Source organism: Nanorana parkeri, unplaced genomic scaffold (assembly GCF_000935625.1).
Source record: "Nanorana parkeri isolate BGI_ZX_2015 unplaced genomic scaffold, ASM93562v1 scaffold545, whole genome shotgun sequence".
In the NCBI taxonomy this organism is placed as follows: domain Eukaryota; kingdom Metazoa; phylum Chordata; class Amphibia; order Anura; family Dicroglossidae; genus Nanorana; species Nanorana parkeri.
The window spans coordinates 636,686-653,335 of NW_017306813.1; the positions used below are offsets into that span (position 1 = coordinate 636,686).

Genomic DNA, 16,650 nt, shown 5'->3' on the forward strand with positions numbered 1-16,650 from the left:
GGAGTTCCACTTCAATTCCTAAGCAAGGTCTGTGTGTCAGGTGTGAACGCAGCCTTAAGAAACAACCTCATCCCGTTTTGTAACTGGCCAGGCTAGGAACGGAAAGAGATCCAATGAAAGGTCAGTTTACGTCTTCTGGCTGCAGAGCATGTATAGCAAAGGATGAATTGGGTGCAGGTTCACCAGGTCACACTGGGGGCTTCAGGTGTGTCCCCGTGCCTTTGAGGAATGGGCTGTCTACTGGCGCACCTGCACCCAATTAACCCTTTGCCATATATGATCCAAAAAGGAGGCACGCATAGAGTAGAGTTAGGACCGCAGCACAAAGAGGGGCCTTGAGGCAGTGCAGCTTCCACTTATTTTGTAAATGTTATTCAGCTAAAACCTTTTACCCCCCAATAGTTAGACCGTGTAATTTGTTTGCAGGCTGGTTGGAAAGTGTGCTGGGAAACCTATTTCTGTAGTAAGCAAAGACATTTAATGTGCACCTTGCTTTAAAAGCTAGTTATGAGTGCGTTTGCCATTTGTTTTACTTGTTCTGACTCCAGAGATACAGGATGCTGTGCCGAATATACAGCTTCAGCACCCCATCCAGCCCCCCACAAGCGACAGTGGCTTCTGGAAGGGATTAGAAAGGGATGTCAATCATCCCTGGCAACAGCATGAAAAGGCATTCCATGACGGCAAAGTCTTCTCTCTTGCATCTGTGGTGACGGCAAAAGCTGCTGAGCATCTTTCTTAATCTCTGCCCTCAGCCCGCCGAGCAGTCACATGACCGCAGAATCAAATAGTAAAAAAGTAACCAACCCCCCCCCAAAGTTACTATAGTAGCTCCAGCTAGTTTATTACAATAGGATCTTTTCTTTATTAACTGCACATATATGCTTTGAATGGAGTGGGGAAGACTTCAAAATGTAATTGCCATCTGGATCCTCCATTGGGAGACTTCTACTTCCTATTCGATAGAAGAGGAATCTTCCCCAACTTCCTGTGTACATGATGGATGGCAGAACAAGAAATAAGGGGAACTCCACTTCACTGCAGGGAGACTGGGAGCAGGCAGCAATAAAATTTAATTTTCTAGTACAGCAAAGAAGGATTAGAACTTCTGCCAGGACTCTAAAGCTACTAATATAACTTTCTGCAACAGCATGGGTTTTAAGTGCATTGTTCAGAACAACCATGTGTCATTCCCGTATATAACCTGCATTACTACAACCCCAGCAATCTCTCATTCTGACGGCATCAGTGGGACTGCACATGTATATAGTAGGTGGACCCCGTCCATACAAAGGCTATGAGAGCTAACCAGCACATATGTCCTACTTACTTGAGGAACTGACTCTTTGCTGTACTCGGGTCTCCAACAACGCAAACATTGATGTCTCCACGCAGAGATGTGCCCTCCATGGTGGTCTTTGGGACACCACCGAAGAGCATAAGCAAGACCCCTCGCTTCACCTCATCATTACCTGCACGATGGGGGAAACACAAAAAAAGGATTCAAATTTAGTATAATGACGACAGCGCTTTGCAGAAGTTGCAGGCTCAGTTGAGATCCACTCACCATGTATGGTAGGAAAGAGGCTGGTGCACAGATTATGGTAAAGATTCTTATCCTGGCTCATCTCGAAAACCTTCTCCCATTCCTTCACAGACATCTGGTTCTTGATGCTCTCCGCTGTCATGTCCTCATCGTGGAGATCCTTCCCACCAAACTGAAAACAAACCAAGTATCAGGAAACTGGGCCAATTCCTTATCTCGCCTTATAGATTGCCACCTACATGCAGCAAATGATGCTATATTATCTCAACCAGAGGCCACTATATGAGCATTGCATGCAAGTACAAAGGGAATCTCTGCTTGTCAGTGGTATTTAAATGTTTCAATGAAGTCTTAAGCAAATCAATTACTTAATAGTTATATTTAAAGGGTCAACCCAAGCAAAAAAGAGATATACAGCTGCCCATTGGACTGAAACAGCAAAATCTTCCCTGCCACAGTTCCGTACCCAGTGGAGTGGTGTGTCCCTATTGCCAACCAATATAAAAACAAGAGCCCGCAAAGGAAGAGTAGGACCAATATGGAATGAAGCCATGATGTGGCACCCACATCATGGGTGCCACTAAACATCAAGAAGACAAACTATTAGTGTTTGGAAAACAGTACTGGGATACATGAAGCCATCAAAAAAAATATCCCCAGGGGCATTTGGCAGCAGTGCACATATTTACACGGTATGCTAGAGATGGATGTTTGTTGCAAATCTGGTTCCAAGAGTAGATAAAAAGCCCTCTTTGTACTAAAGTTTGCCTCTGCCCTGGCTATATGCTGTGTGTTATGACAGGTCTACACATTACCTACCCTGGGATTTGTCGATGTAACGTGGCACGCAAGGAAGACCAATTTGTAGGACAGGTCTCTGACACCAAGCGCTTTAAGGCCTTGGACTCCTTCCGCTTCGTAACCTTCAGCTCCTCCCACTCGAGAACTTGTTTCAGCTCGAACACCTGTCAGATGAAGATCAGGTCATGAAAATTACCTGAAAGTATAAGCATATGACCCCCCTCAAATATACATCTGAGCATACCCTAGCTGCAAGCACACCTAATGAAATGCCATCTGCATGGAATTAGTAGGCAATCATTGCTGACCTCTCCTCTTGAAGATCTAGTTGCTTGGCAGTCAAGCTGATCTAGTAGCTTCACTACTTTGAGTCACCAACCCAAACAAGCATGCACCCCTGACTTCACTCCCTACAAACTATTTCTGGCTCAGGGACTCTAAGCTTTGAAACCAGAGAGCCAGGGAAATGGTATTGTGGAAAGGCAGGTCAGCAATGGCAGCCTATTCTCAATACAGTAATAGCAAAAGGTTTCCCAGCACACTCACCAGCCAGCATGCAAACAAACTTGTCTCACCGCTAAGGCTAAAAACAGAGGTTTAGAAAATGTGAAAGCCGCACAGCCGACCCAAGGCTAAATGTGCGGCTTTCACATTTTCTGCAGAAGACGTGTATCTAAACCTCTGTTTTCCTGCATTAGATTATGCTATCAAATAAAAAGCTGCACTTGCAATATTGTTGTAAACCAATAGAAATATGCAAGTGGTCACAAAAACAAAGACTGACAATGACAGATATACAGCCATCAGTGCCTTTTTGTTTACAATCATTGCACACTAGTGACCATTTTTGACGTGCAATCTAATATAATAATAAGACCAATATGCCTATTTTGGAAATGTACAGCACTTTCTAAATATTTAATAAGATTCTTATTTAGCTACTGTGTATTCTGTAGATATTGTTGGCATGTGAAAGGCTAGCAGAGTGTTTAGCAATATTGAATGATCAATAGCAGTATCAGTGACGAGACAAATAGTGTCTGAACTCTGACACACAGCAGACACATCTCACCCTAACATCGATTATCATCCCTTTAAAGAATTCCGTTATCTGGACACCTAGCACGTTCCCTTACCTGGAGTAGACAGCTGAGCAATATCCGGTACAACGATTAGAGAACCGGTGAAATCAGATCTGTCACCAGCCTGACAAGACTCCACGGCCTCGGCACGGAGGATGATTTCCATGCTACGTGGAATACTGCCACGTGGGAGCTCTGCCTGGGTCTCCTGGATACGGACCTAGAGAACAGAACCAGAGTACTGTGTGTTACAACAGGAAATAAACACGATGTTCCTGTTCGGGTTAATTGCTGTGAAAATACAGCCCTACCATAGCAGAAGGGTTACAAAACCAAAAGCTATTATATGCAAACTCTGAACCTCCAAGTCCAAAGCCTGGAGAAAATGTTTTAACATGTGTCTACCCTGCTCTGTGCAGAGTGTGACGTTACCCAAATCATTTTGAGCTGCAGGCAAATATTGCGTCTGTGGTGGACTTCAATTTGATCCCCAAGCAGACTCTTTAATCCTAGGCCAAGGATGCACACCGGGTCTGGACACCCACACGAGTCAACGTTGGGTCCTCTTCCCTCCAGAAACGAAGCCTCACCTATCAAATGCCAGAACCTCAATGACAACTATTGTTCTGGTGTTTGACAGAGAGGTTGGGCTTAAACTCAATTTGGGCAAAAGGTGAAGTTCCAGCTTTGTAACCAAGCGGTCTATATGGACACCACAGCTCCTTTAAAAGAGTTTGGGCCAGGATCATCTACGATAATTTGGAATCAGCAAGAGAGCTGGCTTGTCTATGCCCACCCCCATTCATTGACAGATATGATATACCTAATGTGTTACAGAGAAACATAAAAACACTTCCAAAACTGTTTTAGACTCCAGCGGATACCTTCCATCACTTGTTTCTTGGCTCCCATGTCTCAGACAGGACGTAAGGATAAATCTTCCCGATGAGGACAGCCAGGCATAGAAATCAGATGGGATATAACCCAGGGCTAGGTAACCTTGGCACTCCCAATGCCATCATTCCTCTGCAAGCCATGCCTGTCAGAATATTGCAATGTCTCATGGGATTTGTAGTTTCCCCTAAAGTTGGAGTGCCGAGGATGCCTACCCCTGTTCTAACCATTCCTTTAGGGCTGCAACAACTAATCGACATAATCGATTTTTGAAAAAGTTGTCAACTATTTCAATCATCGATTAATCGGTTTCCGATTGGTTGGCCCTGTTTACGGCTCCACACACGCTGCGCGCCGCACCTCTTCCCCACCTCACGTACGCCGCTGCCAGACCCGCCCGCATGCACGCTCCACACGCCGCATCTCCTCCCCGCCTCACGTTTACTGCCCGCCCACATCCACAATCGGCACAGGGACGTGGGGAGAAGTAGTAAGGAGGAGCAGGTGTGGGGGGATGACAGACGCCGACAGACAGGCCCGCTCTCATCGTTAGCTGCAGCTCTACATTCCTTACTGTATCCGAAAACCTTTTCTGGATGAAGTTGGGTATTAAGGCACTTCATGTATGGCAAGTGGACTATTACCGTATTTTGCGGTCCATAAGACGCACCGGACCATAGGACGCAGGGAGGTCCGGCGCGCCTTATGGAGCACTCGAGACTGTAGCTTCTGTCACAGCTTCTATGACAGAAGCTGCAGTTAGTGACCGCTGAGACAGGTGGCGCTGTGATTACAGCGCCACGGTCTCAGTGATGACAGAGCAGGCGAAGAACGTCTATTCTTCGTCTGCTCTATGGTTATCTCGATCGTCGCCGCTCGGTTTTAATACGAGTGATCTCATTAGATCACTCATATTAAACGAGCAGTGGCTCCTGCTGCTGAACTCGATTGCCTCCGCCGCTACTCGGCTTTAATACGAGTGATCTCGTTAGATCACTCGTATTAAACGAGCAGTGGCTCCTACTACTCGCCCGGCGCCCGAAACTGCATGTCTCGGGCGTCGGGATTCGCTCCATAAGACGCAGGCACTTTTTACCCCCTCCTTTTGGGGGGAAAAAAGTGCGTCTTATGGAGCGAAAAATACGGTAATCAAGTTTTTTTCATCAGCAGATCAAAAGTTGAAAATCTGCTCAGATGCCCCAGTGAATGTCCATACCCAGAACTCCACCAATCAGTGGTTTGATTAGAGCATCCTCATTTCAATTCAGACAGGCACTGGAAGCCCACTGAAATATAGTCAGGATAACAAGAAACCGTTTTTATTCGGAACTGTTGCCGTTTGCATGCTATAAAACGATAGCCTGCTGCAGACTTCACCGAAATTCAGCACTTTACGAGTGAAGTAAACTATAAAACATACAAGGCTTATAATATGAGCCAAGTTTTGGAGTACAATATCTGTTGCTAGAAATAATGGCAATATCAAATTCCTCACCCCACTGAAGGTATCGATGTACCAGGACCAGGGATGCCAAATTCCTCAACCTACTGAAGGTATCGATGTACCAGAAGGACCAGGGATGCCAAATTCCTCAACCTACTGAAGGTATCGAGATGTACCAGAAGGACCAGGGATGCCAAATTCCTCAACCCACTGAAGGCATCCATGTACCAGAAGGACCAGGGATGCCAAATTCCTCAACCCACTGAAGGTATCGATGTACCAGAAGGACCAGGGATGCCAAATTCCTCAGCCTACTGAAGGCATCCATATTCAATGGTGTATATCACTGAGTTGTACACAGCTAATCAGACATGCTAAGCTGCATATCAACTCTCCCAAAGCAATTCTCTCATTGAGGCTTTAGTATAGATTACCATTTAAGACAAAGCTCTTTGCTGCTCATTACCTTTTGGAAATCAACAAATCGGGATTTATTGGTGTCCAGCATGAAGCGCCTCCTGTTGGCGCACACGGGGTTCCGGCAGATACTGGGCTGGGTGTATTTGAACTGCTGCTCCACATCTTTGACCAGAGTCTGACAGTCCAGACAAAGGAAGGTACCGCTGACCAGTTCAGGATGCACAGGGTGAGTCCGGACAACCTGACCGCTGATTCTCATCAGAGAGCCTATACGGGGGGTGGTCAGCTCCCTGATCCTAAGGACAAAACAAGAATTTCAGATTCATCCTGAAGGTGGCTGATCCATGCAAAGCCATAATTGAACTGCTTTCAGCTAAACACATAAAGGGATTCTATGTTCCTCCTATTCCAGGGGCCCCAAATATGCAAGTACTCACCTGCCTTTCGTTGTAGCTTCCGTTGGCAAGAAGTGCAACTCCACATCGCTCTGCTGGGGCTTACACAGGGATAAGGACTCGCCCATTTTTTTTAGGAGGGTGCTTGTGACTTACTAGCCAATAACCAAGCACTAGAACGGTCATAAGGGATTAGAGTAGATATACCTGGAAATACCATTTTCCACTCTCGGGGGCTAACTAGCAAGAGAAAGTTAGAGATTGTATCCTGTACAGCTTTTATGACTAGAAAAATCAGTATCTCAGGGGGGTGCTCAATAATTAGGGAGCCATCCCATTCCCCCTCAAGTCTATAGTACGAATACATAAAGAGATAGCACACCTGCACCAGTAAGATGCAAAAATAAAGTCATACAAGTATCCAGATAGAACATAATGGATTGAAGGATCACCTGTCAGCACAGCTTGGCCGAAAAGTAAAAGATACAAAGAACTGATCGGAATCCATGCACAGAGATAGGGTAATAGAACATACAAGTCAGTTACATAGCTTATTGAATAAAAGAAGGACAATGGCTACAGTCAGGCGGAACAGGTGTAGCCCAATACCTCAGGGTATTCTTCTCCTTAACCCGTTCGTGACTGACGACGTACAGTGTACGTCGCCAGCATCGGGGCTGTTTAAACAGACTCCCGGTGACTTTTGCCGCCGGGACTCTGTTTAAACTTGTAGAGCCGACTGTCGGCTTTACAACAGAAGCGATCCTGGCGACTTACCTGTCGCCAGATCGCTTCTACGTCCCGAAGAAGGGGCCGCCCCCCCCCGCCGGACACCCCCGCCGTGCTTCCCGGGCTCCGTTGCCCCTCCTACGGGCCCGGGACCGGCGATCTTTGTGTCCGCGGGGAGCTGGGGAGGAGGTCGACGAACTTCCGTTCATCGATCCCCTCCCCGTTCTATGGGACCGGGAGCGATGCAGATTGCATCACTTCCGGTCCCTGGGCTGTCAGTTCTGGGCTCCTGGAGCCCAGCTATAAGCTATTGAAGTGCGATCTGCACTTCAATAGCTTATTTCCAGTGTAAAGGTGACACTGGGGGTCTTTTGGACCCCCAGCATCACCTTAAAGAGTACCTGTCACCACCATCTGCTATCACATGGGGGGGCTTGTAAGCCCCCCCCCATGTGATAGCAGTCAAAGTAAAGTAAATAAAAAGCTTTTTACGTATGAAAACGACGAACGCGCTACACATGTTGGGTATCGCTGTGCACGCCGGAGTGAGAGCAATAATTCTAGGGCATCTCTAAATTGATGACCTGTGGGGGCTTTTAAAGCGTCTATGGACTTTTTGGGGTACTTTGGTTTTTCGTCGTTTTACGGATGCACGCAATGGGTATCGTTTTACTCGTTGTAACCTCATCTTTTATATTTCATTAAACAAATGGGTGTTTTTGGGGCATTTAATAAAATTTTTCACTAAATATTGGGGTTTAATAAGGAGTTGCGCTAATATTGCGCAACATAAAAATTTGCAACTACCACCATTTTATTCTATAGGGTCTTGGCATTCAGAAAATATATAATGTTGGGGGGTTTTAAGTAATTTTCAGGCCTGAAATGTGGAATATAACAAAAAATGCCTCAGTCATGAAGGGGTTAAAGAGATTTTTGCAGTTCACAGGTGGGATTTCCCAGGGAGGCACTGGTGATATAGCCTTCCCATGATGCATCTGTGAGGCCAAGGCTACGCCAGCAGCGCCTCCCTCATCCCGGCCAGGGCTGCGCCTCCCTCATCCCGGCCAGGGCTGCGCCTCCCTCATCCCGGCCAGGGCTGCGCCAGCAGCGCTTCCTTCATGCCGAAAGTGGAAAACTATTAATTGTAAGTAAAAGCAAAAAATGTTTAATGAATGCAAGATGATTTCATATCTGCATGCAGAGATGCGCACTGATGCAATTTTAGAGAACAGGGCTGGAGGTCCACCTCTAGTGCTCGATCACACCAGCAGCCGCACAGCTGCTGGTGTGAGTGTGCCTGGAGAGCGCTGATGTGCTCGAATCGAGCTGCATTACAGGGTTTCTTTTTTGTTAGAACTTTATTGAAATGTCACATGTGACATCTGAACGAGTAATATGGGCTCACTGCAGTGCCATGCTGTCGTATCGCGTCTCACTGCAGTGCACTTAGTAGTACTGCATGCCGTATTGAACGCGTTGGTGTGAACTGTGTCCACCTGTGACAAGGCAAATTGCCTTCTCTTGCTTTCGGGCTGCGCTGGAAAAAAGGTGGATCTCCATGATAGAAGGGTGGAATACCCCAACAAGTCTTTGTAGCCATTGTTTGTGTTCTTTGATATGCTATGCAATGGTTTTTGCATGTTCTATTACTGTATCTCTGTGCATGGGTTCAGTCAGTTCTTTGTACCTTGTACCGGGCAAGCTGTGCTGACATGTTGCATGGATCCTTGAATCCACTGAATATCTGGATACTTTTATAAGGTTATATCTGCATCATACTACGGTAGGTGTTGGGTCCCTTTATATGTATTTTTAGAACAAGGGAAGCAGACCGATAACAGGAAGCATCCAGATATAACTCTTTCATGGAAAAGCCTTGGCCAGTTCCCCGCTGTACCCAATCCTGAACAGACTGGACCACAATACAGGTCATGTCATCCGGCAGATCTTACTTGTGTCTGGTGGGGAGGTCTTGGAAGGCCACATAGAATTCCTTGTTTTGGGGCACATTGCCGTGGTCTCTGGCAAACGCTCTCACGGCTCGGCACAGGAACGGGTAGACTCTGATAAGGAGAAAGAAGATGTCAGAAGATGAAGGACGCCAGGGTACAATCACAGGAGGACCGGGGCCATGGAGAAGCCGGGGGTCTCACCTGTAGAACTCCTCCTGGACGGTGGTGGCCAGCTGCTGGTTAAACTGCTCCAGATCCTGGAAGCTGACCAGAAGTGTGTTCCTCTCCGGGCGGATCAACTCCTCCGCATCGCTTTTATACTTCAACTCCCCATCGGCATTCTGAAACCTGAACGTTACATGAAACATCATTAATGCCATGAAGGGGAAATTCTTAATGTGGAACAGCTGTATAGAAAAAGCAATTCACAGTTACTGAGGAACTACAATTCCCATCATACGACAAAGTCCTTCCCCTTCAGCAGATCAGAAGATGCAACTCCCAGCATGTCGTGCCAGTCTGCCATACCTACTATAAGACAACAACTCCTCCCAGCATGTCGTGCCAGTCTGTCATACCCACTATAAGACAACAACTCCCAGCATGTCGTGCCAGTCTGTCATACCCACTATAAGACAACAACTCCCAGCATGTCGTGCCAGTCTGACATACCTACTATAAGACAACTCCTCCTCCCAGCATGTCATACCTACTATAAGACAACTCCTCCCAGCATGCCGTGCCAGTATGCGATACCTACTATAAGACAACAACTCCTCCCAGCATGCCGTGCCAGTCTGCGATACCTACTAGAGGACATGACATGCCAGTCTGTCGTACCTACTATAGAACTACAACTCTCAGCATGACATGCCAGTCTATCATACCTACTATAGGACAACAACTCCCAGGATGTCATGCCAGTCATACCTACTATAGAACTACAACTCCTCCCAGCATGTCGTGCCAGTCTGTCATACCCACTATAAGACAACAACAACTCCCAGCATGTCGTGCCAGTCTGCGATTACCTACTAGGACGACAACATGACAAGCAAGTCTGCTGTACCTACTATAGAACTACAACTCCCATCATCACATGCCAGTCTGTCATACCTACTATAGGACAACAACATCTCCCAGCATGTCGTGCCAGTCTGTCATACCCACTATAAGACAACAACAACTCCAAGCATGTCGTGCCAGTCTCATACCTACTATAAGACAGCAACTCCCAGCATGTCGTGCCAGTCTGTCATACCTACTAGAGAACATCACAACAACTCCCAGCATGTAGTGCCAGTCTGTCATACCTACTAGAGGACATGACATGCCAGTCTGTCGTACCTATTATAGAACTACAACTCCCAGCATGACAAACCTACTATAGGACAACTCCCAGCATGTCACGCTGGTCAGTCCTAGCAGTTGTAGAACCACAGCTCTCAGCATGCCATGCTACACAGTTCAATTTATCGCTGTGGAACTATAATTCTCAGCACACCATACTAGTCATACTATTAGCTGCTATAAAACTCCAACCCCCAGCATGTCACGTAAAACATCCCCACCATCCCCTATAGAACTACAACTCCCAGAACGCCATGTCAGCTAGCCCCATCATCCCTATAGAACCACAGTTCCCAGCACGCCCCATTATCCCTTAGAGAACTACAACCTTCCTGGGTGATAAGAGACCCCAGGAATCTAGGACCAAAAAGCTAAATAAAACCCTCCGGGTGCGGCTCCCCATCGATCATACTGTATATCTGTGAGCTGAACATGCTGAGGGCCCAACCCTGTGTGGCCCTCGGCTGATATTGTGGCCCTATAACGCGATAGGGGCGTCCCCGGGAACACACTCACTCCTCTAGGAAGTCCTGGAACAGCTTCTGACACTTGTCGGCGAGCTCATCCTTCACATGCGGGGCGGCGGCCGCGGCTCCGGGCTGGGAGGCATCCATTCTGATTACCGATCACACACTGCTACCGCTCGGTAAGCTGAGGAACTTTCGCGCCAATCTGCAGGGTCACGTGAGCCGGTTCGCGCCACTCGTGGCCAATGAGACAAAAGGGACGGGACAAGTTTTCGCGCCACAGAGATACGAGGCGGAGCCAAGGAAGAACCATCTGCGGGAGCAGTGTTGTGCGCTGAGGAGCGCCCCCTGGTGTAGGGAGGATAGAAACAGGTATCTTCTGACCCTTTAGCCATTGTGTGCTATCAGGTTCCTCCTGCTGCATTAGGTCTCATCCTTTTCTCTTACCTTTATTATAACATTGTACCCTTGTCTAAAGTGTGAGTATCACAGAACTCTTACAATGTAAGTAAGGGCAAGGCTTTTTATTTTTTGAGTATTGGAATGCATGGGGAAGGGTAAGAGATGGGGTGGACAACTCCGGCCCTCCAGCTGTTGTGAAACTACAAGTCCCATGAGGCATTGCAAGACTGACAGTTACAGGCTTGACTCCCAGAGGCAGATGCATGTTGGGATTTGTAGTTAAAGCATAGCTAGAGGGCCAACGTTGCCCACCCTCAGGCTAGAGCCCCCGCCAAGTATTTATTGCAGTTTTTGGTCCCACTGCGTAGATTTACTACTCTACAAATCTCACAGAGACAGAAAATGAGTTGCCAGAAGAGGTGAGAGGAAATCATATAATGGGGACAAGTGCACTGGTGACAACTCTCAAATAGGGATAAGCTTCAAACTGAACCTAAGCTCCATGGGGCCACTCACCCAATCAGCTGCATGTCGGGTATTCCCTGCCCTGCAAGTGCACATAAAAGGGGCTGGATGCTTGTGCAGACATCATTGACCTTATATGACCACATGGCCATATTAGGTCCATGTCAGGCGCTGATCTGCATTCGCTTGCTGCATGCAGCATTGGCCACCACCAATTGATTAGCTGGGATGCAGGACACCAAATCTGTCACAAAATGATGGGGTGCGTTTATAAAAATGTTGCAGAGCCCTTTGTGCCACGAGACTCCCATTTGCCCTATTCCCATCCAACCTATGTTGATGTCTAGGGATGCACCGAAATTTTGTTTGCCGAAAATAGTACTATGTGCAAAAAAAGTTAAAAAATGCGGCACATCCCCAGCCTCCATTCTTTCCGCAGGGCGGCAGCAGGAACCTTAAGTCTGTGTCCCCTCCGATCCAGCTGCCGGTGCCCAGTGGGGAGAAGAGAAGCTTTCAGGACTGACCGTGTCAGAGAGCTGCGGACGGGGCGATTCAGGATGGAGATCGGGGAGGATCAGCAAATATGTGGAATAATTGCTGATCCTTCCATGTAATGCTCAAACATCGGTGTGACCGTTTCTGATCACACCGAATGTCTGTAAATACGGTAACTGAGGACATAGTATTCAGTTACTGTGTCCCCCAACTGCGAATGAATAGGAAGTGCTCTACATCACTTCCTGTTCATTTATGGTTGTGGACACAGTAACTCATACTATCTCCTCAGTTTATGAATGAACAGGAACACTCAGTATAGAGGCTTTCTGTTCATTCATAACAGGGGCTGCAGAAAAAAAAGAGACTCTGTGTCCACCATCTCTTTTTCTATTTCAAAAGGGAAATATCAGAGGTCTGTTTAGACCCCTGGTATTCCCCCAAAGCCCCCGATAGTAAAGTTAAAAAAAATAAAATTAAAAAAAAGATTGGGAGAAAAAAAAAGTTCTTTTCAGGTTTTGACAAATTTTTAAATTTCGGTTTCAGTCTAAAAATTAAATTTCGGTGCAGGCCTTTAATGTCAGTTTCTCAGAATGAATGGTTCTGGGAACTGTTGATAAATAATAGTCCATGAACCCATCACACTCCTGACTGCTTTTTCCATGCAGATTAGATGGGTGCAACGGTACACGACGGATGGCATCCGTCTCCATCCAAAGAGAGGAGTATGGACACCGGCACTCCAAAATGCAAGTCAAATGCGTCTATTTATTGGCGTAAATGCAGCAAATCACATTCAGTGCAACGTTTCGGGGCCTCACAGGATCCCCTTCCTCAGTTAAGATGTGTTGCCTGAGGAAGGGGATCCTGCGAGACCTTGAAACGTTGCACTGAATGTGATTTGCTGCATTTAGGCCAATAGACGCATTTGACTTGCATTCTGGAGTGCCGGTGTCCATACTTCTTTCTGTTGATAAATACACCGCCCATCCATGGCCACATCTACTCTGCTGCCCCAAGGCCAGGTTCCTCAATGCGCCCCTCTACTTACCAAAAAGTACCCCCCATGGAGAAAGGACGACCTGCAGGCTGTATACAAAACAAGTGGCGGCCTCTGCGCTGTACATTTAGCTCTGCTTGTCCAAAGCAGGGCTAAATCTAGAAAACAACCACCCACCCGATGCTCGTAACTGCATGTCCCTGGCATCGGGAGATAGGAATTCCACACCCCTGCTGCCCCGAGGCCGGGCCTTGTGGGAAATCCGGCCCTGCCCCCATCTTTACACATCCAGTCTGTGTGTCCTTAGCAGGTTTTTGTCATCTGCATAAAACAATACAAAACCTGTGCTTCTCATGACGGCTCAGTAAAGTCCCCAACACAAAATGACCGGCTTACTTCAGCAGCACATTGTTCACAGAGCAAACACGTCGCAGCATTAGGAAGACTCTCACCCAGCCACGCAGCAAAGCAGAAGACACACAAACCTGTTCATCACATGAAGATCCAATAATAAAAAGAAACTCGTCAATAGAATTAATCAAGTCATTTATTTCCTTCAGTAGAACGAATTTGTTATATAAAGACAACGATTTGTATTTATTGTCACCTCTCTATTAGTCTTTACAAAACAGTACGGTCTCCTATTATGAAGCCATTTTAAAATCATACGATTCCGAGGGTTATTATTTGCATATAAAACTTTGTTTTCTGATCTTAGGTGTTATCCCAGAACTGTCTGCTAAGAGTTTAGCTTTCCGTAGACATTAGGCAGGGGTCAGAAAAAGCTCCAAATCCTAAAGGATCCTCCCTTCCTACAGCTCCCATTAATATCCATGCTTGTAGGACATCAAGCATACATATTTATACAACAAGAGGACAATCTAAGGCTGGGGTCACACCGAGGCGGCACTGTTTTTGCGCGTTAACAGCATGCGGTTATTGGCGCGTTGTGCACATTTGTAAGCGTTTTGATTGGCAGCTCATAAACCATTGTGGGCAATGGAAGAACGCGCGTATAAATACGCAAAAACGTTCACGAAAATGTGCAGCATGCTTCTGTTGCACATTTTTGGGCATTTCCAATGAAGTCTATGGGGCTTTTAACTGCCCAAAAAAGATCTTGTATCTTTTCAGGCGTTTTTCTGTTTAGGTGTGAACCAGGCCCATTGAAAATCATGGGACTTCTTGTGATTGGGCAGTTAAAAGCGCTTTTCGAACTGCTCAAAAACTCCTAGATGTAAACCACGGCTTAGGGCTTCTCCTGTCGCAAGAGAACAAAAGGCCATCAGCCAAAGAATTCCACTACAGTCTATCCTCATCAACAGAGATCTCCTGAAAGTGTCTGCTGGAGTTACAGGAAGCCCCATAGACATCCACAACTCTTGTCCAGTCTTTTCTAAATGGTATCTCATGCCTTATGGAAAGGGTCCACCAAACCCAGGAGGCAAGGTTTGATCATGTCCTCACTGTGATCTAGATCATTTAACTTACTTTACAACTATGGCAAGGTTGAAGCGGGATTCATAAGTCCATCCTGGACAGGAAGTTATATTGCTGAATATGTTTCCCTCTTGAGCGGTAGATGTAAGATATGAGTTGAAGTCTCCAGACCACAGGACAAAATGATCAGGCCTTGCGGGCAGTTACACTGACCCCTGCCTATAAGTATCTTCTAGTTCCATCTCATGTACTACGGCCCTGGTAAAAAGTCCAACCTTTATTACTGTAAGAAAAACAAAAAATATGGGAACCGAGGAACATTTGAAGGACTAGGCATAGAGTCTGGTATTAAAATGAGTATTCTGACTCTGTTAACAGCTCTGGTATTTGTTAACATTAAGAAAAAGTAAGGTTATGGAATCCAGCAACTCTTGATGGACGGCTTAGGGGGCAGTCCGGTGTTAGAATTTGTTGTAGGCATTGACTGATCCTATTGTTAGGTCTGATGTTTGTAAGTTATCTAAGTATTCAATGTGCAGTGTACAGTCTAGAACATGGCTACGTGTAGCAGGTGACATCCGAGAAGATGGGTCTCTATGGGGTGAGTCTTTTGGGGTCACGTGGGAACATGGAGGTCTGGCGGACGTTGTGCAGTCCCAGGTACAGCATGGTGACTCTCTCTAGACCTGTAATAGAAGGATGCGGTCATTAAAAAAAAAAAGACAACTGAGTGTATTTATATACAGAGTGTATTTATAAATAGAGTGTAAAAAGGAAGGCCTTGTATTTTTCTCCAAAATGCAGATATTAACATTAAAATTGATGGCACTGGGCACTCTGGGGCAGGTGTTGTAAGGACCAGGAAGGGCCCGTTTCCCTCTACTGGACTGTTTATAACTTATAAAAGGAATAGAGAGTCATTCACTATTATAACCACTAGGTGTAGGAGAGGTGGAGGCAGCAACTATTTCTAATGTTTTATCAAGGTGTTTGAGAGATATAAATAACTCAATGATAATTTAGTAAACCAACACATAATAAAGGTTCAGGTAGGATTCTGCCTTTATAGTGACAAACTCAGCAAAATCTTAAATCTTAAAAATACATTCAAGTCCCCTTTGAACAAAAATGTATTTTATTTGTGTATCACTCGGCAGTAGATCCTCAAATCATCTCTGAATTGTTGCTGACACTGTCCTTCCTTCTGGAGGGTGGTGACTACTTTTGTTCCCCATGGTCCCTGTGTGTGTTGTAAAGTAGTCACCGCTCCAAGCTCGCTCCCATGATGGACTACAATCTCATGTTTAGTTTACCGATGTGTATTCAGATTGTAGTCCATCCCGGGAGATCCAAATTACAACACATTGCTTTAAATCATACAGATTCTACTCATCTACTGAACATGCTGCTTCCTTAGATAACTTGGCATCTGAATACTATAAAATGGGTTCATACCCCCCTCACTAGAGATAAAGTTTTGCAGTTTGCCCAAAATATACAAAATCAGATACTAAATAGTGAATGTCTAACTACAGACACATTGGGAGCCATTTTTTTAAAGGGTGAACACAATTTTTTGACAGTTTTTTTTATTTCTGTGTGTGACTACATTGGGGAGATTGTTCCTTGCGTCTCGTCCCTATGACGCCCTGTCATGCAGTGGGGGGTGTGAGGTTATCATAATAGGAAAGCACTGCCAGCAATAAAAATAACGACAGTTCTAACCCTTCCACACTGCATTATATGTGTTTCCATTCACTTCCTT

General features: G+C 46.0%; 2 protein-coding genes across 4 annotated transcripts in view; both read right to left on the reverse strand.

Moving 5' to 3' along the window:
• MCM6 (minichromosome maintenance complex component 6) overlaps nucleotides 1-11,349 on the reverse strand; it is a 22,233-nt gene extending 10,884 nt beyond the window's left edge. For all 3 annotated transcript variants that reach the window (XM_018561801.1, XM_018561802.1, XM_018561803.1), the window contains exons 1-8: nucleotides 11,133-11,349; nucleotides 9,468-9,614; nucleotides 9,267-9,377; nucleotides 6,234-6,483; nucleotides 3,484-3,649; nucleotides 2,366-2,511; nucleotides 1,568-1,718; nucleotides 1,331-1,472 (exon numbers count right to left, since the gene is read on the reverse strand). In XM_018561801.1, the coding sequence (XP_018417303.1) occupies nucleotides 1,331-1,472; nucleotides 1,568-1,718; nucleotides 2,366-2,511; nucleotides 3,484-3,649; nucleotides 6,234-6,483; nucleotides 9,267-9,377; nucleotides 9,468-9,614; nucleotides 11,133-11,230 (1,211 nt within the window). In that variant the 5' untranslated portion in view covers nucleotides 11,231-11,349. The remainder of the gene's footprint in view (nucleotides 1-1,330; nucleotides 1,473-1,567; nucleotides 1,719-2,365; nucleotides 2,512-3,483; nucleotides 3,650-6,233; nucleotides 6,484-9,266; nucleotides 9,378-9,467; nucleotides 9,615-11,132) is intronic.
• Nucleotides 11,350-15,239: 3,890 nt separating this feature from the next.
• DARS (aspartyl-tRNA synthetase) overlaps nucleotides 15,240-16,650 on the reverse strand; it is a 94,937-nt gene continuing 93,526 nt past the window's right edge. The window contains exon 18 of the mRNA XM_018561809.1: nucleotides 15,240-15,573. Within this exon, the coding sequence (XP_018417311.1) occupies nucleotides 15,480-15,573 (94 nt within the window). The 3' untranslated portion in view covers nucleotides 15,240-15,479. The remainder of the gene's footprint in view (nucleotides 15,574-16,650) is intronic.